The sequence below is a fragment of the Protopterus annectens genome, chromosome 2.part2 (genome assembly GCF_019279795.1).
Source record: "Protopterus annectens isolate FY-2018-M chromosome 2.part2, PAN1.0, whole genome shotgun sequence".
Classification (NCBI taxonomy): domain Eukaryota; kingdom Metazoa; phylum Chordata; order Ceratodontiformes; family Protopteridae; genus Protopterus; species Protopterus annectens.
In genome coordinates, this window is record NC_056730.1 from 320,509,516 (window position 1) to 320,535,429 (window position 25,914).

General features: G+C 41.8%; 1 protein-coding gene across 1 annotated transcript in view; it reads left to right on the forward strand.

The window, feature by feature from the left end:
• PAM (peptidylglycine alpha-amidating monooxygenase) overlaps nt 1–25,914 on the forward strand; it is a 2,584,515-nt gene that overhangs the window by 961,926 nt on the left and 1,596,675 nt on the right. Inside the window, exon 7 of the mRNA XM_044063879.1 lies at nt 23,668–23,712. Coding sequence (XP_043919814.1) covers nt 23,668–23,712 — 45 coding nt within the window. The remainder of the gene's footprint in view (nt 1–23,667; nt 23,713–25,914) is intronic.

A 25,914-nucleotide genomic window follows, 5' to 3' on the forward strand; every position in this document is an offset into this window, starting at 1 on the left:
CTTGTATAGGCCCTAGGGCTGATAGCCTAGTACCAACCTATGAACGTATAAGAACTTAACTTTCACAGTACCATAAATAGGATGTGCTGGTGAGATGGATATCTCTCTCAAAAAGTCATTCTTTTTTGGAATAGACTTCCCTTAAATGTAAAACAAAGTAGCTCTCTGACATCAAATGCAACCTGGCCAGATAGGTGTGAAAATGCAGATTTATCCCTGGTCTGACTCCTTAAACCATCATTGAAAGGGAGAGAAATTACGCTGTAGTTATTTTGTGTCGTAGGCTATTGACAGAATTAAATCTTGAGGCTAGGCTGCAAATGATCTTTGTGATCAACAGGTAAGTAAGACAAACCTGTGAGCTAGACTTCTCAGTCCAGCATAGATTCTTCCATACTTCATTGTCACCTCTCAGAAGAGGCCCCATGCAAGTGTAGGAAGCTTTGTAGTTGTAGTTTATGGTGTTGGAGGAAAAGATTGTTAATGCAGCTGTGAGATGCAGGAAGAAAAACTTTGATGAATGATTGTACAAATGTATATAGCAACTAATAGGATACTGTATTGGCAGTTCTTGATAAAATGCTATCTACTGACTGTGTAGTCTTACTGGGAGATTTCAGTGCTCATCTGGGGATTGGGATTCCTCTTAAAATATCAAACAAATATTCAGATCTAAAAAAGTTAATCCCAATTGATTGGCACACAAAATAGCCAACTACTGTCTTTTTTTGAAATTTTGACATTTGGATATGAAATGCTGGTAGGAACTAGTTTCGATGTTTTGAACCTTCATTTAAATGAATGGAGCTCAGAAAATGAAGGAGATACCTGGGTGTAATTGGGAAGAATGGCTTGCGTGATCCAGACATAAGTGGGTAATTGCAACTGGACTTCTGTGCCATAGATTGTGCATTACGAACACTGAATTCAGACATGAGGCTGCTCTTATGTCTACTTGTACCAGTGTATCCTAGAGCAGAGTTTAGTGATGCACTTTATAGTTACATCTTCATACCCAAGGCTTTATGTTATGGACATTTGGGTGAGGAGGTGTTGACTTGTCTACAACTGATCACCATAAGGTGGTGATTTCTATTAGATGGCAAGGGTGGTGTTTGTATGGACCTTAAAATTGCAAACTTATAGCAAAGATGTCCTGGGAATGTTTTACAGATGTTTCTGTGTGGGATGAATACAACTCCCACCTTTGAGAGAGCTTCTGCAGAATCCTAGAGGAGTTTGGAAACATGAAGTATAATTGGATATGTTATAGACTTCGGCATTTGAATTGTTCGCAAGGAGCTATGGCCAAAGGGTGGTCAGGACTTATCATGATAACAGTCCTTGTTTGAAAGACTGACAGAAAAAGTGATACATTCTGCACTGTTGAGGGGAAGCAAACTAATCACACCCTAACTGTCCTTGGTGCTGAAGAGTACTCTAACACAGCTTCCAGAATGAGACACCATTCACAAGGAAAAAGAAGATTCCTACTCAACCTACCTGGCCCTTCTATACTAATTAAAAAAAAGCAAAAAATGGGGATCTGATATTTGTACCATTGGGTGGCATGATACATTGATTTACAATGCTATTCATCCAAATTTTGGGGGACTAACACCTGTCCAGACTTGAATGGCATCAGATGACCCAAGAGCAGTGTGTCCAAATTTAAAAGGACTATTAATGGCAGCAACATCAGCAGGATCTAGGGAAGGGTTTTCTTGACTAAAGTACCAAATGTGACATTTGGCTGGACTGTTTTTATATGGACAATAACTCCACATTCAAAATCCATTATCTAACTAGCCCCATCAAAACAAACATCCCACAACTCTGCTACCAAGATTAATTTTCTGAAACATATGTAGTAATGGTAAAAAAGACTTATTGTGTTGTGGTTTTAATTGGCAAAGGTTTCTAAAACAAAGTCCACATATAAAGATGCCCATCATCCATGTGGGGCATATACAAGTAGTTGTACCACATTACAAATATCTGCTGTTCTGTCTAGTTCTGTCCAAATGAAGAGAAAAATGCCTGCTACTCTAAGTAACTACTGCTGCTTCACATCTGTAGCTGTATCTGGTATCTGTTCACACCATTATTTGGTGATGGAGGGAAAAAACAGATGATCATGAATGAGTAATACATTAATCTTTACTCATAGCATCCAAGTGAGTGCCGCCTATCTTGAATTCCTTATCCTGTCTATTGAGAGGGGTCATCCTCCAGAGAGTAAAGTAATTTTTTTTTGCCATGCTCTACATCCCCATACATACTATAAGTAGCTCCACAATACTGACCAGCAGTCATATGTATACTTCTGAGCTTGTGTCACTTCCCAAATGTTGCTGGTGGGTGCATGCATCTTGGCCCCTTCTCATCACCTTCACAATGGTACCAAACTTTTACTTGGGGATAGTACTGCAGTGGAACAGGTTGCCTCTCCTACTGTGGCATGACTGAGACAACACTGACTGTCTCCTCCCACCTTCCTATATCAACTAGTCCAGTTCCTGGGACACTAATTGATCACGGTTCACATGAGTCTCAATCAAGGCTTTATCCCTTTGTACCACGGAATTAATATTTAATAGAAGCACAAACACAATCCAGATGAATAGTCATGTTTTCATTACACTGAATTTAAACAAGTCATAGTTTGATGAAAGATATCAGACTTAATTAGTGAAGCTTGGAAGTATGCACTGATATGGGTCCTACAGGAGAAGCAAGTACGTCTCTCATTACTACAAGTTATGATTAGCAGACATGACAAAACAGGATGTTGTTCATGTTTCATTGCTGCATTCCTGACTAGTGGGATTTCCTGCTTTGGAAGACCTTGGCCGACCCGACTATCAGAGTAAAAATCTCTCTTGTCCTAAAGACGTCAGTATCCTGGGTATAAAGGTAGCCAGCTGACACCATGCCATCAGTCTTTTCTTGCTGTTGGAGCCCAGAGTAGTGTTTCAGTGTGTCAGTCGGTCTGCACCAGAGAGAAATCATCAAAAAGCTAAGTACCCCATTGGACAACTCTTTTTTTTTTTCTTGTTTCAACATGTCAGATAAGGTTAACAGTTGTCTCCATTGTGGTTGCAAATCCCACACAGAGACTTTTATATGTTGTGTGTCACCTGTTTAGGCCCTGATCACAACATCCCTAATTGCCATTTTTGTGCTCATTTCAACTCTAGGACTGTCTGGTGTAGAGCCGAAATCTTACCTAGGCATCTTAGTGTGCCATCTTCTTTGCATCATCCATTGATGTCTGCCGGTTGTCCCAAGGTTGATTGCCCTAAGTGTAGGAAAGACAAGGAAAACAGATCCAAGCTTAGGGCCTCAGATGACAACCATTCCCTTTCTGCCAGTCCCCCAAGGCATGTTGTCACTGAGGAAGGCAAGGTGCTTTCACAGCCCCCTTCTGCGACCAAGGTGGTGGCGCAGGTCTCTGTTAATATCTTTAAAGAGTCTAACATGGTATCGGGTCCCTCAGCTTCTGCAGGCTTTGGCTTTCAGTTCGTCAGTCGGGTCCAGAGTCATTCAGCAGACACTGGCTTCTGATGAGCGTTCTTTTACCAGCGACATTCCTTTGAGGCTTCAGCCTGCATTTGTTCGTCCTTACAAACAGACTGGTGTCAGGATTGCAGACATGCTTGTGCCCAAGGCTAGAGCTACCTCTATGAAGGGTTCTATCTGAGGTCCCATGCCTAGGCCTACTGGCTCCCATGCACAAGGATATCAGCAAGATCTGGTCAGGTTAGCTGAGGACCTTATCTCCTTAGTCAGAGCTAGGCAACCACCTTTGGAGTCTTCCCCAGGGAAAAGAAGGGGGATCCTACCCCTGAAGTTTTCTCTGAACCTCTGTTCAGATGAGGATTCTGACCAGGAGTCTGTCTTTGAGGAGGGACTCTTGCTTACTTCTTTTGAAGATTCAGATTCTGAAGACACTCTGGCTTCAGCTTCACCTCCTGAAGACATCACTTTTGGGGAAACGCTGCATGCCATGGGGGAATATTTCTACTGGAAGGCACAGGAATACACACAATCTAAAAAGAGGGTTAAGAAGTTCCTTGACCTCCCTGAACACAAACCTGTGGCCATTCCTCTTGTATTGGAGGAGGTAGAGGATATTTTTATGGATTCTTCCCTGAATCCAGATTCTCTACCTCCAGCCCCTCAAAAACCAGACAGGTTTTACAGGGTGCTGGACTCACATAAATACCTCTTCAAAAACCCCTCTGCTGATCCATAGGTTGTCACTCCAGGACCCAAGGGAGCAAGAGCCATCTTTTCAAAAAAACCTTTACCTGCTGACAAGGACAGCAGGACCTTTGATAGATTTGGTAAAAAAAAGTTTACACTTCTGCTATCCTAGCCATGTGGGCCCCTAACTGCCAGTTTCATATGATCAAATACCAACAAACTATTTTAGATCAAATGAGGCAAAAGATGTCCTCCCTGGAGGGCAAGAACATTTCCAAGGAATTGTTAGCCCTTTGCCATTCCAGCTCCCAAGTGGCTAGACACTCATTACACTGCGGCTATGATGCTGTGACGGCCTCTAGCCAAGCTGCAGTATCTGGTTCTGTCATTAGCAGACATGCTTGGCTTAGGGAACAGACCCTACCAGACCATGTCAAATCCAGCCTTTTAGATGCACCCCTGGAGATAAGGGCTTCCTCTTTGGACTGCAAGCTGAGGCTGTGCTCAAAAAGATGGAAAATGAAGCAAAGTCTATGCAGACTGTCAAGGACTTCCTCCAGGTTCAGCCTCCTAGGTTTAGTAGGAATTTTCCCACTAAACACTGATCCTTTCCTTCACAATCAAAAAGCAGGCAAAGGGGGAAAGGCCTCAGAGGCAGCATGAATCACAAAGCCCCAGGCAGTAGTCCATGGAAACACTTAGGCAAATGAGTTCTAGGCCACAGGGCCCTGGAGGAAAGCAGCAAGGACTCTTCCTTTCCCCTCCCTATGCCCCCACCCTCTCCAGAAAAGATAGGAGGAAGCCTTTTCCTGTTCCTGGAAAATCGGTCCCTGGTTACCTCAGACAAGTGGTTTCTGAATGTTTATCTCAAATGGTATGAGGCTCACTTTCAAAGAGCCATTAAGATACTCAGGTTACCCAGATATTCCACGAAATCAAAGAGCAGAGGCCCTTTCTCAAATTTGTAGCCTGTGCTCACAGGGCTCAGTGTAACCAGTATCAGAACACCAAATAGGGAAGGGGCTCTATTCCAGGCTATTCCTGGTTCCTAGAAAGGAAGGCTCTTGGTGCGCTATCCTGAACCTGTTCACCACAATCAGTCCCTCCTGGTACCAAAATTCAAAATGTTGGCCTTAAGGGTCAATCTGGACCTAAAAGATGCTTACTTGCACATTCCTATAGAGGAATCTTGCAGAAGTTTTCTACATTTCAGAGCAGGTACGAGTCATTTTCAGTTCTCTGCACTGCCTTTTGCTTTGTCTACTGCTCCCAGGGTCTTCATAATGTATTTAGCCCCAGTGATCACCTTCTGCAGAACAAGAGGGGTCCAAATTTACCCCTCTCTAGATGACTGCCTCGTTCAAGCCATGAGTCGGTCAAAGCTCCTGAAGGATCTGGACTTCACTCATTACCTCCTCACCTCCTTGAGGTTCATCATAAATCTTCACAAGTCCAGCACTGACCATCCACAAGGATAATTTTGCTGGGGGCTGTTCTGGAGTCCTCTCTTCAAAAAGCCTTCCTTCCTCCAGAAAAGGTCTCCTTCCTGACTCAATACTTCCAAAACATTATACAGAGACAATACCTGTCAGCCAGAGAATTCCTCAGAGCATTAGGCTACATGGCATCCTGTATCCTCATGATCCCTCTGGCCAGGCTCCACATGAAGAAGCTCCACTGATATCTCAAGAATCTGTGGTGCCAGCACTCACAGTTCCTGGAAACTGAAATTCAGCTGATCCCTTGCCTCAAGGAGGAGTGTGCACGGTAGACACGGGCATGTGCCTAGATTCTGGCTCTACCCTTCAGGTTCACCCCTCAGGGCCAAACATTAACCACAGATGCTTCAGAGACAGCCTGGGGGGCTCAAGTCCAACACATACGATCCCAAGGCAGATTGGAAATTCAGTGCAGAAACAAGTACATAAATTGAAAAGAACTGATGGCAGTTCAAAAGGGGCTAGTAGCTTCCAAAGAAAAATGGAAACCAATAGTCCCCAAACATCCTCCAATGAGCATACCCTATGCAAACAAAACAGACAACACTACAGTCATGTAGTACATAAACAAGCAAGGAGGCACTCACTCTTAACTTTTGTCGACTAGCTATATAGGTCTGGGAGACAGCTCACTCTCTGGTGTTGCACCTCATTGCACAATACCTTCCAGGTGCTCAGAACACTATAGCAGATCATCTCAGCAAGAACATGATGGATCCCCACGAGTGCATCTGCATCGGGAAACATTTCTCAGCATAGTCCAGAAATGAGGATCCCTACAGATAGCCTTCTTTGCCACCAAAAAAAGATTCTGTTCCAGGATCAAAATACCCACTACATGGAGGACTGGTGCCTTCATCTTCCTTTAGAGCCACCTTTTCCCTTTATGTATCCCCCCAACTCTTCTACCTTGGGTCCTCCTAAAAATCAGGGAAGAAGGCCCAAGGGTCATTCTGATAACCCCCAGACTGGCCTAGGTAACTCTGGTATCCTCTGCTACTAAGTTTAACCAACAAAAATCTGTGACAGTTACCTCAGAGAGTAGGTCTCCTGACTCAGGACAAGGGAAGTTTTGTGCAACGCAACCTGCAGACTCTCAGCCTGGATAATCCTGCAACATTCTGCTCTGAGATAATTAAGCAAACAAGTTCAAGACATTCTCAAGGAGGCTAGAATGCCTATTGCTAGGAAATCATACTCGGCTAACTGGAGAAGATTCTCCATTTAGTGCCAGCAGCAAGATCTCAATCCTAACTCAGCCAATATCTCTGCCATTTTAGATTACCTGGCTATCCTGGTTAACAGACGCCTGTCCTTTTCTTCCATCAAAATTCATGCTTCAGCCATTTCAGCCCACATCCCTATTCTTCCTCCTATCTTTTCCTACCCCCTGCAGAAACAATTCCCTATGGGTGTGGTTCACATCAGAGCCCCCAGGAGACACCCCACTCATCCATGGAACATCAGTTTTGTTCTAGAAAAAATAAAACTACCCCCTTTCAACCTTCAGCTTCTGCTGAATTAAAGTCCTTAACCTGGAAGACTGCCGTTTTAGTGGCTATGACCTCAGCTAGGAGGGTCTCTGAGCTGCAAGCTGTCATAGCAGTGGAACCGTTTCTCATATTCCACCTAGGCAGAGTATCACTCAGGACTAATTCATCCTTTATGCCCAAGGTGGTCACGGACACATCCTTGAATCAAGCTATACACTTGTCCACCTTCTTGTCAAATCCTCAGAACCAGGGGGAGAAAATCCTTCACTCCTTGGATGTGCATAGACAGCTCTGCTACTATCATGACAGAACTAAATCTTTCAGAAATCTGACCAACTCTTTGTGTCCTTTCCTACTGGTTCAGAAGGGAAACCAGTTTCCAAACAGACTATCTCCAAGTGGTAAAAAGACACCTGAGGATGTTAGGACTCACTCTACTTGGGCTACTTCCACATGTACTGCCTTCCCAAAAGGAAGGCCCTACCAAAGACATTTTGGAAGCTGCTATCTGGTCATCTGTGCGCATACCTTTACTAAACAGTACCACCTATCAGCCTTCTTCAAGTCTAGAGCAGGTTTTGCCACTGCCGTCCTGCAGGGCCTCCTCTCTTCCCCATAATCTTCCTTCCACCCTCATCTCAGCTTTGGGAATCATCCCACACATCAGGACTGGAATAGTGAAACAGGAAGAACATAATACAGTGGTGTACACTTACCATAAATGTAGCTGTTTGACTGTATTCAGTGTTGCAGTCTTCTTTCCCTCCCTCCTTCCCCCTTTACTTACAGTAGTAGTCATCTTCTATGTTATTCACTAACCAGAGGACCCCCATGGGTGTTCTCCTTGCAGAATCCATTTTCTGTCTTGGACCCTTGCTTGTAGTTCATCCTTGGGGCTCCTACCTTCTAGAGGGCAAGAAAAAAAAAGATGTCCTAGTGTTGGCTGGCTACCTTTATACCCAGAACCACTAAAAACAAATTCAAACTAGGAAGCACGTAGTCAGCTGAAGGCTGCGTCTCAACCACTGATGTTCATTGACACAGTTTTAAAATAAACAGAGAGGTTGATTTAATTAGATAAAGCGCTTTTCGTCCCACAAAATTGTGGGACTTCCTCAGGTAAGAACAGCTTGCAGACCGCTACAGTTTATCCTGTGCTCGTAATCACAAGTACACAATTAGCCATGCTGATAGGCTAGTAACAACATAAAATTTCATAAATTTAATACAAAATAAATATAGTTAAAACTGCAAATATTAAATATCATCCCAACACATATGCATAGTTTCTACATGTGTGCAAAATTATTACGTGTAACTAAATAATCATTTTAAAAACATAATTAAACGTAAAAAGTAGCTTTTTTTTTTTTTTTTTTTTTATAAAAACACAGTTTTATTGATTTACAGATACAAAAGAGAAAAATAAACATTATTACAATATTAAATGGATTAATCTTACACAGGTAAGTATAAGTAAATCAAAATATAACCTATATACATATGTACATATGTGCCAATAAAAACAAAAATACACCATTTGCATAGTGGTAAGGTAATGTTGGATAAACACATAACATGCTACAATTCACTTTAATCCACCCATATATTCCTGCAGAAAAGGAGGAAGTTAAATATCAAACAATTCCAATTCCAAGAACAATATAAAAGTTAAGTGCTAAGGAATAAGTGAATAGGTTAAGAGGTCAAGAGTAGAAAAAGTAAGATGAAGTATCTATAAGGATGTAATTGTTAATCAGTAGACAAGAGTAAAAAGATAAAGTCACATAATCTCTGGTATGTAGCCCGCTTACGGGAATTAATTATTAGCAGTTTTTGAGAAGTGATGTACTTGATGGCCAGAGCCTTAAAGTCCCTCCAGGATATTTTGGAGCGATCCATCCAGTGTTTGGTAATGTAAAATTTGATAAGGAGGCAGGGAATAATTAGGGCACGGAGCTTGAATTTAGGTATATAAATACTTGTGATATGTAATAGCACCATTTCCCAGGACCGTGTAGATTTATGATACCCCATTTTATCTAAGCGAACCTTGAGTGAGCACCAGATACTGACAATATCTACAAGACCACAGAATATATTTAAAACAATTTCTATATAAAGTCAATACTGCTGGTTACTGCCAACAAGTGTGTGTATGAGTGTAAATACATATGTTTTAATCATCTATACATACACATCCCTATTTTTACAAAGTAAAGTAAAATGTAGCACCACAAGTACTGAGTCTAGCATTAAACGTGACAATGTTAATGTATTTAATGTATAGTACACTTACTTCAAAAAGTTTTTAATGTGTTTTGTCTGATACTAACACTTTTAACCCAGAATGTGTTTACTCATGAACTATCCTTTGAATAATTTATCTAGTTAAACTCTGCAGTTTCAAAATACAGTAAATAGAACATATTTCATTCAGGCCTGGGAATGAACATGCATTGGTACGTAACTGCCAATAAAGTTCCAAGACTTCCAGATGGACAGAATCAGGGCCCCCCCCATCTGAATGAATGCAATCTACACCTCTGAATAAAAATTTATGGATGGGGTTCTCTGCAGTATGTTTCGCTAAAGCGTTCTCCAGTTTATCTTTCTGAATGTGATACAAATGTTCATAGACACGCTCACGTAGCCTCCTGTCTGTCTTCCCAAAATAAAATGCTGCACATTGTTGACACTGTGCTACATAAACAACACCTTTTGATTGACAGTTAAATTTGTGTTTCACTTTATAAATGTTGTTTCCAATGCTAAAAGTCTCTCCAGTAGCTATTTGGGAACAGTAATTACACGTTACATTGAAACATGCCCCTCGTCCATGGAATTCCCTGAACCTGGCTTTCCATAATTTGTTTTAAATTTGTACCTCTCTTCCAGGCTATCTTTGTTGTTTCTGGTAGTTTCCCTCTCAACTCGTTGTCATAATGTACCAAAGGCCAGTTTTTTTGAATGATAAATGAAATAATTTCACTGTCAGTGCTGATGGGTGTAATGAATTTCAACCATGGTATGTTATCATCATTATCCCGGTCCTGAACTCCTGGGTGTGATACACTGCCAAGAATTGGTTGGCATATCCCTTGGTCTCTTTTCCCAGTGACTTCTACAATAAGTTTGTCAATAAGTTGTCTGGGGGTAACCACGTCTGATAAACATATCCTTCAGTAATTGACACTCATCCAAAAAATCAGTGTCCCTTGATACCATCCGTGCAGCCCTGACCAACTGGCTTTCAGTACTGATCTTTTCTGATACCGGGGTGATTGCTACTGAAATGTAAGAAACTATTAGAGAAAGTCTCCTTCCTGAACATTTTTCCACAGAAGGATTTGTCTCCATAGTCTTTCCATAAATCAACATCAAGATAAGCAATCCTGTCAGTGCTGTAGGTGTGTGTAAATGACAAGAAGCTGGAAGTTGAGTTGAAGAATGCTACTAAATCAGTAGCTGTTTTTTCATCTCCTTCAATTAATATAAAAATATCATCCAGAAAGCGCGTGTAAAACTTTATCTGGTTGGCCACCTCGCAATTCTTCCCCACTATCTCCTGCTCCCAATATGCCATGACTAAGTTCGCAAAACTTGCCCCACATGGGGACCCCATGGCCACACCAACTTTCTGGAGATAGATGTTGTTGTTAAAAGTCAAAATATTATAGGATAGGGCGGGTCCATCAAAGATTTGTGAAAAACAGGGATTTGAACTATACTGCAACTACTTCAAATCATGACCATCTTAACGAGTTAGTACCTTAGTGTCCAATAGTTGAAATTGGCCATTTATATCAGCTTGTCCTCCAGCCGGATTCACTTCCACGGCCCTGTCTCCATTGTTATTAAACAAAATGGGTTCGCTTTTGTTTAAAAAACTAAATCTTGAAATATCGTGCTTTAAAGTGTGCATAAAAGAAAAAAATAGTTCCAAAAGGACTAAGAGTGTGGCAGTATTCAACACGTCTGGAGACCGGGTCTGTTTTTCACCAAGAGCTAGTGAATATGTTTAATCACCATGGCTTGGAACTGCTTGAATTAATGATAAAACACTATAAAATGAATATAGATATAATGGAAAAGGAGATTATAGACTTGGACAAATTGATAAAAGCAGATGACAATTTTTTTGGTACCGCTATGATTATGATTGTATTTTCACTAGCGTGGAAAAATATTTAAACAAACTACGCAAAACAAAGTATAAAAAACTGAATAAGAATAGGGCTGTTTACAATCAGGGTTTAGCCTATCCAAATCCGCCACCAACACAGAAGACCAAGCCAATTGGAGGCAACAAATCAGAAGAAATGAATTAAAATATAGTACTTAGCGGAATGACGTCACAGGGCACCAGTATCAGCGAACGTGAAACACGAACAGCAGTACCACTTAGACGGAGCGATAGGATAGCTTCAACCTCCAGGTCCAGGCATGGTCAAGAGAGTGGATAAAATGAACAAAATAATAATTCTAATTAACGGAAGGAATCACAACCCACAATACAATCGGAAATTCAACAACAACAACAACAGGGGGCGAGCGAACGAACAAACAGAGGAGGTGATTCTCGGTACTACAGGTAAAGTAATTTATAAACTTATACACAACAAGGAAAAAGACTTTAAAGTTTATAATTCTTCTTCCTTTACCTTTGATAATGACATTGCGAACGTTTTAGCAAAAGGGTACACTTTAGTATCTGACACACATGCTAACATTGGGAAAGTACTGATTGAACTGAAATGTTTTATCCGTTAATTAAACTTAGCTGTGTTGTTAGGAAATGCGCCAAGGAATGTACATGATTTATCTATATCAAGTTCATTTAACCCACCACTGCATCCATTTTTAAGTGTGTTTGAAAAAGTATGCGAATTAGATTTTCATAGTTATATAGAAACTAACAGAAAAAAGTTCACAAAAAACATTAATATTAGTTTGTGAACAAGCAAGCCTTAGAGATTTGCAATAGCTCCCTATTAGAGTTATGAAGCCTGATAAGGGCGGGGGAGCTGTAATAATGGATGTTGATTATTATAATCAGAAAATAGAAGAGATGGTGAATTGTGAAACCTATGTATCTGTATCCCAAAATGAAGTTAACCTAGCTTATGGGAGAATAAAGTCGCACCTCAATGACATGTTCATAGAGGGTAGGATTGAAAACACGACTTTGAATTATCTTATGATGCCTGCACCAAAATTACCTACTCTATTTGGTATACCCAAAATACATAAATGTATTGAAACCCCCCCAATGCGCCCCCTTGTAGATGCTAGAGGATCACCCACTTATGCATGTGCCAAGTATGTTGACAACATACTTAAAAAATATATAAAACAAAAATCAAAGATTTGTAAAGACCCTTGGAAATGTCTTGAAAATATGAATAAATTAGAGCATAATGAAAATTACAATTTTTAACAATAGATGTAAAAGATTTATACACATCAATACCTCACATGGAAGGAATTGAATGGGTGACAAATATATTACACAGCAAAGGTGCTCCTTTAAATGAAATTTCAATAGTAGAAGAGTTACTAGACATCATTTTTTCAAATAATTATATTATGTTTAACAAAGAGAAGTATTTGCAACGTATTGGAGTAGCGATGGGGTCGCCATGTGGGGGAAGTTTTTCTAATTTAGTTATGGCATTTTGGGAAAATTAATTTATAGAGAACAATGAGTGGTGCAAGGACAGGATACATTTCTACACTAGATTTTTAGATGATATCCTTATTGTATTAAAAGGTGATGAAAATATAGCAAAACAGTTAGTGGAATACTTAAATACAACAACATCTTTTTTAAAATTCACATTTGAATTTAAAAAAGACAGTATAGCATACATGGACATAAAATTAAGCAAGGACAAGGAAAAGAAAAGGTACATTTCCACAATTTATAGGAAAATTACATATTCAAATACCCTTTTACATTTTTCAAGCTGTCATCCTTTGAAACAAAAAAGATCAGTTATAAAAGGGCAATTTGTATGAGCTGCTAAGATGATAACTAAGGAAAATGATTTTACAGAAGAATGTGATACACTACAGAACATATTTCTCAAGAGGGGATATCCCTATGGTCTCTTGACAGAGATAAGAAAGGAAGTGCAAAGTAAAAGAAAAAAGGGACATATAAGCCCATTTTAGGACAATATAATGTGGAACAAAATACCTTAGATACTCAAATGGTAAATTGTGGTGGAAATGCGCTGATTGATACAAATATAAAACAGAGAATAATTTTGACATATAGTTTAGATGCTACGGATCTTGTAAAAATTATTTTTAAAAACTGGGATTTATTAACAGGACAAACATTTTCTAGTGAATTTACAGAGTTACCTCAGGTAACATATAGAAGAGGTAAAAATTTAAAAAGTTTGTTAGAGAGAAGTTATGGAACACATAAACCAGTTAGAAATCCAGGAATGACAATATGTGGTGCATGTCACTACTGTGTAAACATGGACATAGAGAAAACATTTTATGTCCGGAATAAAAAATATACAATTAATAAAAAATGTTCATGTAATTCGAAGTTTATTATATACATAGCTATGTGCCAAGCATGTTATTAATTTTATATAGGAAAAACAGAACAAAAAATAAGAGAGAGAGTTTATGAGCATTTATATAGCATAAGGAAAAATAAAATGAAAAATGCATTGGCTAAACGCGTAGTAGAAAACCCTACACATAAGTTTAAATTCAAAGCCATAGATCAAATAGTACAAGATGAATGAGGGGGCCCTACGGGACTACTCCTTGAAAGATTAGAATTACTATGGCAGTTGAGATTGAACTCAGGAGCATTCCCGGGAATAAATGAAATGTGTTCCATTCAATGCATTTTAAAGTTAAAAAGCCCTGACAGATAAATTACAGAAGATAAAAAACAAAAATACAAAATATAAATTTAATAAATATAATTCTTTTTTATTTTTGATTTTATTGGTTTGGATAAATTTCATGAATTAGTCAAAAAATAACATATGAATTGTTTGATAAGGAATACATGCATTTGTAAGGATTATAGGTATTTATGGTTTATACACATATATAATTTTGTTAGGTAAAATTCACAATAACAGGAAATTAATAGGACATGATTATTTGGTTTACCATATCATATTTTAAGGGAAAATGTGACAAAAGTTTTGAAACATGATATGTTAAAAAGAAGACTTTTACAAAAGGTTTACATATTTTAAATATAAGGCAATGTGAATGTTTCTTTAACGAAGGTATAGCAGAGAGTTAATTGAGAGAATTGTCTGATTGGATGAATTATAATGTATTTATTAAGTAGATGTATTTTAACTGGTTTGCATAACATGATTTTATCTGAAGAAGTCTTGTCAGGAGACAAGACAAAACGTGCTTTATAATAAATATTCTGGTTGGTTGGTATTCTGGTCTTGGTGTCCGCTGAAGTGGTATTTTTTGTTATTCATCTTCTGAGTTTGTATTGGCGTTTTTTTCTGGTGAAGTACTTTCATATATACACCTATACATATACATCTGTGTGTGTACTGACACTTAAGGATAGCCAACATCTGTTTCACCTCTTAGTTTACCTTTTGTCATCTTAAGTTATTCACATTTTTGTCTTCATTCCTTCTGTTGTAAGACACAGAGCATTACAATACAGTATATAAATATACCATAGATACCATAAAAAAATACCTAAAAAAATTAGTCTGCTGCAGCCTCCCCTGACAATCTACCTGGTGAATATCTTAAAACAGCAGCTGAGGCTATTGTAGATCCAGTTTCAATTCAGATAAATTGATTTATATTTGAAAATAAAGATCTGAAGTTGTTGTCTTCATTTGTCTTCAACCGTGGTTCAGCATGGATCCGACTTGGCCGCATATCCAGCATCTGATTTGAGCACCAAGCTCCTCCCCTACCCATAAGGCCCCTGTCTCCTTCCTCCCTTCAAATTTCCCTTTTCTATTCTTCTGCCTGCCGTCGCGCTCTTTGCTTAGGTTGTTCTAAAAAAAAATACCCTCTTTCCTTGTGTAGTCACGTGTGTGTGGTCTGTGTGTGTGTGAGTGTGTTTTTGGGCCTCCAGTTTTGAGTATGTTTGAGACCCCCAAACCAGGGTCTCAGAAATGTACAGTGTGTGGCCACAAGCTCTCTCCAGCTGATGGCCACACTCTGTGCATTGAATGCCTTGGGGCTGCCCACCTGTAGACCTCCTGCTCCATCTGTGCTGAGTTTAATCCACAGGCACTGGTGGACAGGAGGAATAAGTTAATTTTGAAGGGCCTTCTCCCCCCTTCTATCTCCAGGGCCCATGTTTCTTCTGCCCCAGCATCTGCTTCCATCTCTGCCCCGGCCTCTGGGACTCTACCTCCCACCAAGAGGTCTGGGGACGGAGGCAAGTCTTCTAAGTCTAAGGACAGGGCGAGGAAGCGATCCCCAGATTGCTTGTCCTCAGCAGGTCTGCCAGTATAACTACGGTCAGCTCTGAGGACGGAGTCTCCCCGGCTCCATTCCCCTCGGTTCTCCCCAGAGCGGGAGGAGCTTTGGACCCGGTTGCTGGCATATGCTTCACCTCACCACCTCTCTAGACTAGCGTCAGTGGCCTCCTCTTCCTGATCCACCAGCAGTCTTTCTGAAGCGAAGTTGGACAGAATGATGCAGATGTTTATCCGCATCCAGATACAGATGGGAGTCTTGCCCCCCCCCCCCCCTGTGGAGCAGGGAACATGCAATCAGAGTTCATCCTTATTACTCCTCCAATCTGACCTCCGGTTTCGGAGCCCTCGGATCCAAGGACACTCAAGGTCAAGGGGTCAGCTCCAATGGTACCTTGTTCCTCGATGCTGGCCATGGGCTTGAGTAGGTCGGATCTGACCAACTCAGATCGTTCCAGCTCATGGAGCTGTAGCCTTGGTGCTGGATCCCAGGGGATGGTATCGGCTCTGAGTTTTTCAGAGCAGAGCCTTCCTGTTGGAATCTCGTTGCCTGGAGGTTCAGCTCTGTCGCCCCTGTTGGGTCAGAGGGTAATGGTTCCTTTAGTAGTCCCTTCTCAGGAGGTCCTTTCCCCTTCGGCTTTCAATGTGGTGGAGAGTGTCCCCGCGATCCCGAGCCCCTTGATGCTCTCGTCTTTGGAGTCTGCCCCAGCTCTCTCTGTTTCTGGCATGGATCCGACCATCCTGCTACCTCAGGGACAGCCTGCTGCCTCTTTGTCCCAGGGAGCTCCCACTTTGGAACAGCAAGACATTGGTGAGTCTTCCCCAGAAGCCCCCAATGAGGAGGTACCTCACAAACGTACGTGCAAAAGGAAGCATTTGGACTCCCCACTGGAGTCCCTCATGGAAAACACCGATTTGGAGGAAAGGGGAAGGTTCCCCTGGTCACCCCCCAAGTATGTTTCCTTTGGAGACATCATGGAAATCTTCCACCAGCATGGGGGGTGGTCTGCCCAAAAACCTAACCCACATGAATTGGTGTTCCTGGAAGCATTTGGTGCAGGACCCACTACTTCCTGGGTGTCCCCTCCTGCGGATCCACTAGTGAATCTTATTACATCTTGGGCATGGAAGGAGCTGGACATGGTGGAAGCCATCCCCAAACGTCCAGACAACATTTTGAGTGCTCCTACAGACAGGACCTATTGGACCAAGGGATCCCCGGTTGATGCCATGGTGGTGGCAGTTGCCATAAGAAGGAGCTCGCTCAGGAGAACTCTACAGTTCATCCACCTGACCAAGAGCCCAGGACGATGGACTGTTTTGGGAAGTGGGTGTATGCTTCAGCGACATTTTCTGTTCATGTGCTGAATTACTTGACACACGTAATTAGGCTGCAGCGAGATCTGGTCAAGGAGATCGCTGAGTCTTCCCCTGGGTCCATGTCGGTGGAGGACAAGAAAGTGTTCTCCTCTCGAATGGCCACACTGATATCTATTGCTAACACCAAGATGTGTCTGCTCTCCCATGCAACCAAGAGTGCCGCTAGAGCTGCCAGTGCAGGAGTTGCCATCAAACGTCATGCCTGACTCCAGCTCTGTGCCTTTTCGGAGCCCTTTAAGGCATCTTTTACAAATGCCCTGTACGATGGTTCCACCCTCCTTCTGAAGTCGGTACTTAACACCTTAGTTCAGAGTGAGAAGGACGTGGAAAACTCTGTCTGCCATTGGAATCTGCCTTTTGGCCCCTCAACGAGCCTTCTCTAGGAATCAGTGAGGGGCCAAGAAGATGTGGTTCCAGAAATCTCAGAGCTATTCCCAGGACACTCAGGACTCCCCTTCCCCCAGGGGCAGAGGGGGATTTGATAGATGCTGCCCTAGAGGCAGAGGGGATCTGAGAAGCCAAGGGTCTCGAGAACCTTTCTCGGAGAGACCTGCGCAGCAACCCTGAAGGGTTGCCCGGTTGCTCATCCCTAGAAGCAGTCGAGGGTTGCCTCTTGCTACACCCAAATGCCTGGGGGTCCATCACAGAATATCATTGGGTGTTTCAAATTATATCCAGAGGTTATTCATTCCCTTTCACAAGTCACCTCCTCCACCCAGACACCTCCCCGGGCATTCCACCTGTGCAAAGGGAGGATGTAGCACTGGAAATTACAAAGCTGCTAGAAAAGTGAGTCATCCAACTCATCCTCCCAGACCAGTCCATATTAGGCATTTATTCCAGGTTCTTTTTGGTGCCAAAGAAGATGGGGGACTTAAGACCCATTCTGGATCTCTCCATCTCGAACCTGTCAGTTGTCAAGACAAACTTCCAGGTGGTCACCCTTTAATCTGTCTTGCCCTTCCTGCAGGCAAGCAATTGGATGTGCTTGATTGACCTTCAAGATGCATACTACCACATCAAAATGGACAGGTGCTCTCTGAGGTTTCTCCTCTTTTGGCTAGGAGCCAGTCATTACTAGTTCAGAGCACTCCCCTTTAGTCTCACCACAGCCCCCAGGGTGTTTACCAAAGTGATGGCAGTGGTAGAGGCTCACCTGAGACTCCAGGGCATCCATATCTTCCCCTACCTGGATGATTGGCTACTCTCTGCCTCTTCCAGGCATCAGCTCTGTCAAGTGAGGGATTCCCTTCTTCACTTAGCCCAGCAGTTGGGCATTACCATCAATCTCAGCAAATCGTCACTGGCCCCGGTTCAAGCTTTAATTTTCATTGCGGCTCAATTGGATATGATTCAAACGAAAGTCTTTCTAACCTCAGAGAATCCAGTCTGTGTAGCTACATGTCCTTTGCATTCTTCAAGGTCAGTCATCGACAGCAGAAATGGTATTAAGGGCATTAGGATCCATGGCGGCCATGGTCAATCTTTTACCCGTGGCTCGTTTTCACATGTGGGGTTTACCCTCACGGTTCAGTGGTCCGTGTTAGATCTTCCACTGTCTTGCCCCATTTGAGTCTTTCTGGTGTGCAGGGACTATCTTCTGTGGTGGATTCATTCTCCAGACCTTGTCCAGGGTCACCCCTTTCTTCCACCTTCCCCTAGGCACGGTGACTATGGATGCCTCCCTGCTAGGGTGGGGGGGCACTGCTCAGGAAGGACAGTCCAAGGCACATGGTTCTCCTATGAGACCAGCTTGCATATTGACATCCTGGAGAGGAGGGCGGTGTTTCTAGCATTGCAGGCTGTCCATGCCTATCTTTCCCCAGGGACAATTGCTATCCAGATGGACAATATGTCTGTGGTCTGGTTTATAAACAAACAAGGGGGAACCAGGTCTTATCCCTTATGTCATGAAGCCTTGAGAGTGTGGGAGTGGGTGATCTCCGCTGGCAGTTTTTTGGTGGCAACACACATTCGGGGACGTCCAACATTCTAGCGGACAGGCTCAGCAGGTCTATTCTGATGTCTTACAACTGGTCTCTGAATTCTTCGGTAGCGAAACAGATCTTTCTTAAGTGGGGTCGGCCTTGCTGCGATCTCTTCGCCTCACCTTCCAACGCGAAATGCAGCAAGTTTTTCGCTCTGAACCCCCCACTGGGGGAAGCCCCCAGAGACTCTCTGATTTATGTGTGGCCCTCTGGTCTTCTGTATGCTTATCCTCCTCTTTCTTTGATAGCAAACGTTCTTCAGAAACCTCGCAGGGTGGGGGAGCTTAATCATCCTCATTGCCTCGTTTTGGCCTCACCAAGTCTAGTTCCCCCCTCTATGGTCTCCAGTTCCGGATCTCATTTCTCATCCTTCAGGGTTTCACCATCCAGACCTAGTCAGTCTGAAGCTCACTGGTTGGCTGCCCCAGTTCCCGTGATAGTCAGGACTCCTGGATTGTCTTCACCAGTCAAAAGGATTCTGGTTGCGGCTCATAAGTCTTCCACCAGAAACATGTACTCCAGCAAATGGAGGCATTTTTCGATCAGGGCTTCTCAGCGTGCTCTAGATCCTTTCACCACCTGTGGTTTTAGAATTCTTGGCAGGCATTTTTCAGCAAGGTGCCAGTTCTTCTATGGTCAAGGTCCAACTAGCAGCGATTTCAGACTTCCACGTAGGTGATAACATGGCTTCCTTAGCATCTCTTAAGCTTTGCAAAGCCTTCTTAAAAGGCACCTTTCTACTTTGGCCATCAGTCAAGGACCCTATGCCAGTGTGGGATCTTTCATTAGTTCTGTAAGCTCTAGTATCATCCCCCTTTGAGCCTGCATCCTTGGTGGGTTTGCAATTTTTATCCTGTTAGGCGGCTTTCTTGGTTGCTCTTACGTCTGCCAGGAGGGTTTCGGAGATTCCAAGCATTGTCGGTCAAGCCCCCTTATTTGATCTTTCATAAGGACAGGGTATCCTTGTGTACTAATCCTTCCTTACTTCCTAAGGTAGCTTTGGAGTCCAGTATTAATCAGGTGATTAATCTTCTGGTCTTCTTCACAAATTTTCAAAATAAAGGAGAATACAAATTGCACTTGTTGGATGTGCACAGACAGTTTTACCTGCACAGGACTAAATCCTTTCGTAAGTCTGACCAACTCTTCATTAGCTATTCTAAGCCCTTTTTAGGGAAACCAGTATCGAAGGTCACCATTGCCTGTTGGATTTCCCAGTGTATTATCTTGGCATATTCTGCTAGGGGTTTATCCCCGCTAAGTCATGTGAAGGTGCATTCCACTAGATCTATGGCTACCCCAGTGGCCTTTTTGTCCAGAGTTCATAATTCATAGGTTCGTACTAGGCTAACTGCCCTTGTCTGCCATTTTAAGCTTAGACAATTACCCCCATGTGAAACTCAAACCCTGTACCTTCTGTTTGTAAGGCAAATACCTTAATCATTAGGACAACATTAGATTACATCTGGTCAGTGGCTACTTGGGCTTCTTCACATACCTTCTCACATTATGCGCTGGACATCATATCCAGGAACAGGGCATCCTTTGGATCCGTTATGCTCTGGAATATCTTTCCATGAGGGCCTCTCAGTTGTTTAGTAGCTGGGGACTCTGTCCCTCAGGTTGAAGACCAAATGAAGGCAACAACTTCAGATGAAGAAGTTATGTACTCACCATAACATTCCGTCTGAGTTGTTGCTCTTCATTTGTCTTCAGCTGTCCTTCCCTCCCTCCTTCCCCCTGTCTTGCATAGACTGTGTGGTGGTCAGGCTAGTAGAGGATGTGGTCACCACAAGGTTGCCTCTGATTGATTCTCCTTTTTTCTTGCTTATGGAGATATTTAGCATGGGACAAGGTGTTGGGTCAGGTTGGGATGCTAAGTTAGACAGCAAACCCAATCTGAAAGGAGGAAGAAGACAGGGGCATTATGGGTAGGGGAGGAGCTTGGAGATCAAATGCTGGATAAGTGGCCAAATAGGATCCGAGCCAGATCCAGTAACCCACGGTTGAAGACAAATGAAGAGCAACAACTCAGGTGGAACATTGTAGTGAGTACATAACTTCTTTTTCCCTTGTTGTGGGAAAAAAATCATTCATTACTCAACTGCACAAGGGTGGAATCAGTATAGAGCTTTCAGACTATAGACCAATTGACATTTTGTCCCCCTATCAAAAATATTAGAAAAATGCATTCACACTTATCTTCTCAACTGTCTAATATATGGGCAGCTTCTATCTTCAGCTCAACACAGCTTCCATCCTTATCACAGCACAACTACTGCTTTGTTGAATTTTGTTCATATTGTCAACACCCAGAGAAATGCTGATAGCCTGATCTCCACCATCTTCCTAGACTCATCAAAAGCTGTTGAAATGGTGTCCCACCAGAAACTCCTACGTAAACTCTCATCCTTAGGCCTCACCAACATTTCATTTGCAATGGTTCCATAGCTGCCTTCCAAACAGAGAAACAGAAAAAATGACTTCTTCACCTTCTTGGCAGTAACTGTTGGTACAACAAGGATCTTTAATAGGCTCTGTATTTTTCAACATACTCATCAATTACCTCTCCACTGCTACAAACAATGCAACCCTAGTTCAGTATATGGATAGCTCAATGTTAATCTGCTCTGCCAAAATCTCTGTCTCTAACTCCAGGACCTAACACAGCAATCCTTATCAATTGAAACATGGCTAAATAAAAATTTATGAAAACCAAATTACTGATCTTTACCAAAGCAGCATCTCTGCCAGCTACACCATAATAAGAAAAGTAAACCATACAAAATTACTTGGTGTTCTCATACATGACCAGTTGAAATTCTGCCAGCATGTATCACAAGTAAACAATAATCATACACATGTAGATTATACAGAATAAAACCTGCCTTACTAACCTAGACAGAAGACGTATAGCCTCACTTTCTTATTGCTACCCTTTCTCTATACTGACCCCAATCTTCACTAACCATCAAGTCTCACAACTGTTTAAGCTTGAGCAATGTTCTAATAAAATGGACACATTTCCAGTAAGCTGTAACAATGGAACACACCACTGTCTAGCCCACAGAGAATTAAACTAGTTACAACTACCACATCACCTAGCTCTTTCTCAGCTAACTACAAAAATTGTCCGTAACAACTTAATACAACGCTGTTCCTCCAATAGAATTTTATACTCTAGAGAAAAATCACTAATCACTATAACCAAATCATCTGATACTGCAGGTGACTCGCTGTTTTCAAGTAGTTAAACTATGGGACCTTATCCCAATACCACTGAAATCCATTCAGACTGCAAAACTAATTTAAAACACAACTAAAACTTCATCTGTCAAATCAGTGGATCTGCTCCTGTATGTCTCCAAGGTAAATGCCACTGATATCTTCAGCTTGCAGTATTGTCAGACCAGTTCTTTTCATTCAGAATCCTATGTCCCAAAACCAGTCTTCATCAAAAACTGAAGTTTTGCTAGCATCTCCAAACTGTATACATACTGCTTTGATACTGCTCACCCAAACCTGTATATTTCTAATATAAACCTTTACGATAGATATACATATAATTATCTGTGAGTGTGCTTTATACCCCACCTCTTTACTACAGTAGTAACATTTTCTGCCTTGCATAGTTCCTGCCCTCACCTCAGTTTCTGTGAATTTCTAGTAATACATCACATCATCTGTTATCTGTTGAACAAACCCACTAATACATCACTTCAGATGCTCAGTGTTCAACATCTATCACTGAATATGCATCTTTTACACTATAATAATTACATTTGTTTCATATGAATGTAATCTAACTAGCAAATGTATGTGCAATTGCTAATGTATATTACTGGATATCTGTTTGAAATGTTAATAATATGTTGGAGCTTCTCTCCCTGAGTCCACTTTTTTTTTTTGATTAAACCCAGTCAGATAAACCTGGTAAGCAAAAGCAAAATAAGTTAACGTATATAATCAACTGTTTGTGCAATTGTGCACCACTATATGGTATTGCTGAGATCTATTTGTTTTTTTTTTTTGTATTACTGAATAACTTCGTCTGGCCACTGTGGTGCAGCGGTTAGCGTTGTTGCCTCAGAGCAAGAGGCTCTCTGGTTCGATTCGTGGCTGGAGTGCTTTCTGCGTGGAGTCTGCATGTCCTCCCCGCGATTGACTGAAATTTAAAAGACATGCAGGTAGGTGTGTGTGTGTGGGTGTGCCTTTTCTGAAGGTTGGGTGCAGGGCTGGCAACTCAACACCATAAAAATCACTGCCGATCATAAGTGGACTGGAGAACTGCTGTGGTAACCCCTAACCGGGAAAAGACGAAAGACTTTTCCTATAGAACTTCAAACTGATGTTCTTATTATGTTTTTCTACTTGTGTTACGCACTCAGTTCATTCTGAAAAGGGCTCAGGACCAACCCACCAAGCCAGTAAACAAATTCAAATAAACAAATAAATAAATAAATGTATGTTTCTCAGAGGTAGGGGAAACTGAAACTAGCAAAAAAAAAAAAAAAAAAAAAAACCAGAACCTGGTGAGAACATGCAGATTCAATATTCTAGAGCTGAAACAGAGATATTAACCATTCAGCTACCACTGTGCCCTAACAAATACAAATGTATGTACATAACTTTTTAACCCTATTTTTGTGACGACTTCTGCTGCATGCATAGGTGCAATATACTACTGGTAAATTGAGAGCTACATCACAGAACTAGGCTCCCCACACCACTGCAGTCCAGTACAATACCCAAGTACTGCTGCATCTGCAATAATCCCCTAATCAGTCCCCAGATTCCATTTAAGCTCACTCATGAATAAGACCAGGAGATACTTAAACTATCCCACTACTCCACACCTACAGAGGACAATCTGCTGTTTTCAGGGAAAGAACCATGAACTCTGAATTGCAACTGATGAATTTCATTCCAGTTAATTGCTCCAACAGCTCCAATGCATGCCACAGATCACAGTCACCCGATACCAAGAGGAAAACATAATTGGCAAACAACAGCCCTCCAACTGCACTTTCTCCAAACCTTGACTGCGCCTTGATAGACCATCCATGAAAATCATGGCTAGGAGGAAGAGACAAGGCACACCCTGGTAGTCTTACACCCACATTGAATGTATGTGACTTACACCAGGAATACAGACAAAGCTCTTGCTCCACAAATGGGTGGCACACAACAGAATAAAAAATGCCATAGTGTCATAGCACCTCGCACATAACATCCCACAGTGCTCTGTCATGTGTCTTCTCCTAGTCCATCAAAAAACAAGTGCACTCAAGATTATCAAATTCCCATGACCCCCTCCAGTTATGTGTGCAAAGGCAAAAAGTTGTATCTACTGCTCTTTGGCCATGTTGGGAGTTGCATTTCTCCTCCTGAATCTAAGTCTCATCTGCCAGATGGAATCACTTTTCCTGCACTCTGGCCTAAGCTTTCCAAGGGTGGATAAGTAGGGTGATCCATCTACTATTAGAGTACATCCACCTTCTTTCTTAAAAATGGTGACCACCATCCCAATTTAGTAAAGCACAGGTACTCTCTTGGTCTCCACACAACACTTTAAAGGCACATTAACTGTGACACCCCATACAACATCCTGCTAGAATTCAACCACCTCCATAACTTTGCCATTGGAAAGCTGTTTCATCACAATAAAATGACCTAATCCACAGAACTAATCCAACCGCAACAGCTGCTTCTGGCACTGCCTCCTCAGGGACAGTGTCCAGTGTATTCATGAGTTCCTGAAAGTGCTCCTCAAAGTCCTCCTGCACTCTCTCAAAAATAGTTCCAATTTAAGTCAGCATTTCTCCACCTTTGCCAAGAACAGTCTGGTCACTGTCACGACCACACACCCTGGATTCAGAAAGTGTGTTGAAACCACTTTGAAGCTATTCAAAAGTCATTTTCATTCACTGTGGTTTGAACAAACGTATCCCATACCTTAAAGTTCACTTCAGCAACTGCCACAGCTGCTGCCTTCCTGGTCTGTCAGTAGTCATTGGTCAAAAATCACAGAACCCATCAACTAACTGTGCATTGATCCTTTACCCTGTTGGTTTCCCTCACAGCTCTCTGGACATTGGGTGTGTTGTATGATTTTCCTTCAGTTTTGCTTTTAATGAAACTTCTTATGAAAGACAAGTAGCAATGAGTGACTGGGTCTCCCATAGCTGCCTTTTGGCTAAGGCAGTAGTAGTTTCTTTTGCTACCAGACATTGTACTTTGTATTTTATGCTGTCTTCCACTATCTATTAGGTGTTTGATTCATGCTTCCATCTAGTATGCTCCTCTGTACTGTCAAAAACTGCCTGCTTAGTTCATTATATAGTAGCATGATTAGCCTTATTTATGGGAAGGTTGCGTCTATTCTGATCACCCCAGAGAAAATTTTCCAGACAGAAAACTTGTCCGGATAAGTAAAAAAATTTTCTTTTTGAATGTTGCAGGAAAAAAAAAAGACCCAGTTTCAGCTTCAGTATTCTTGCTACTAGGTTATTTTCAGAGCTGTTTGACTTGGGCCTGAGCAAGTCTTTCATCTAATTTATCTGGCAGCCATCTCTGTCTTTGCTGTGAGGCATCAGGGATCAGTCTGGCATCACTAAACGTTTGTAAGGCTGCTTTGAAGGGTGTCTTTGCTTTCTGTCCTCCTTCAAGATAGCAATTCTCTTTTGGTACATCTATTTTGTACAGGCTTATTCAGGAAATCTATTTGTCAACTTGGGCTTCATGGAAATGTCAAATTACTGTTTTATTTAGTCCATTCCCATTTACTTTCAAACTTGTACGTTATTGTTGTTGTGGGGTTGGCATATTTAGAGATGTGAGAGGTGAGGTGCACAGCTTCTTACTCCCAGCAAAATAATTTTTTGTTGAG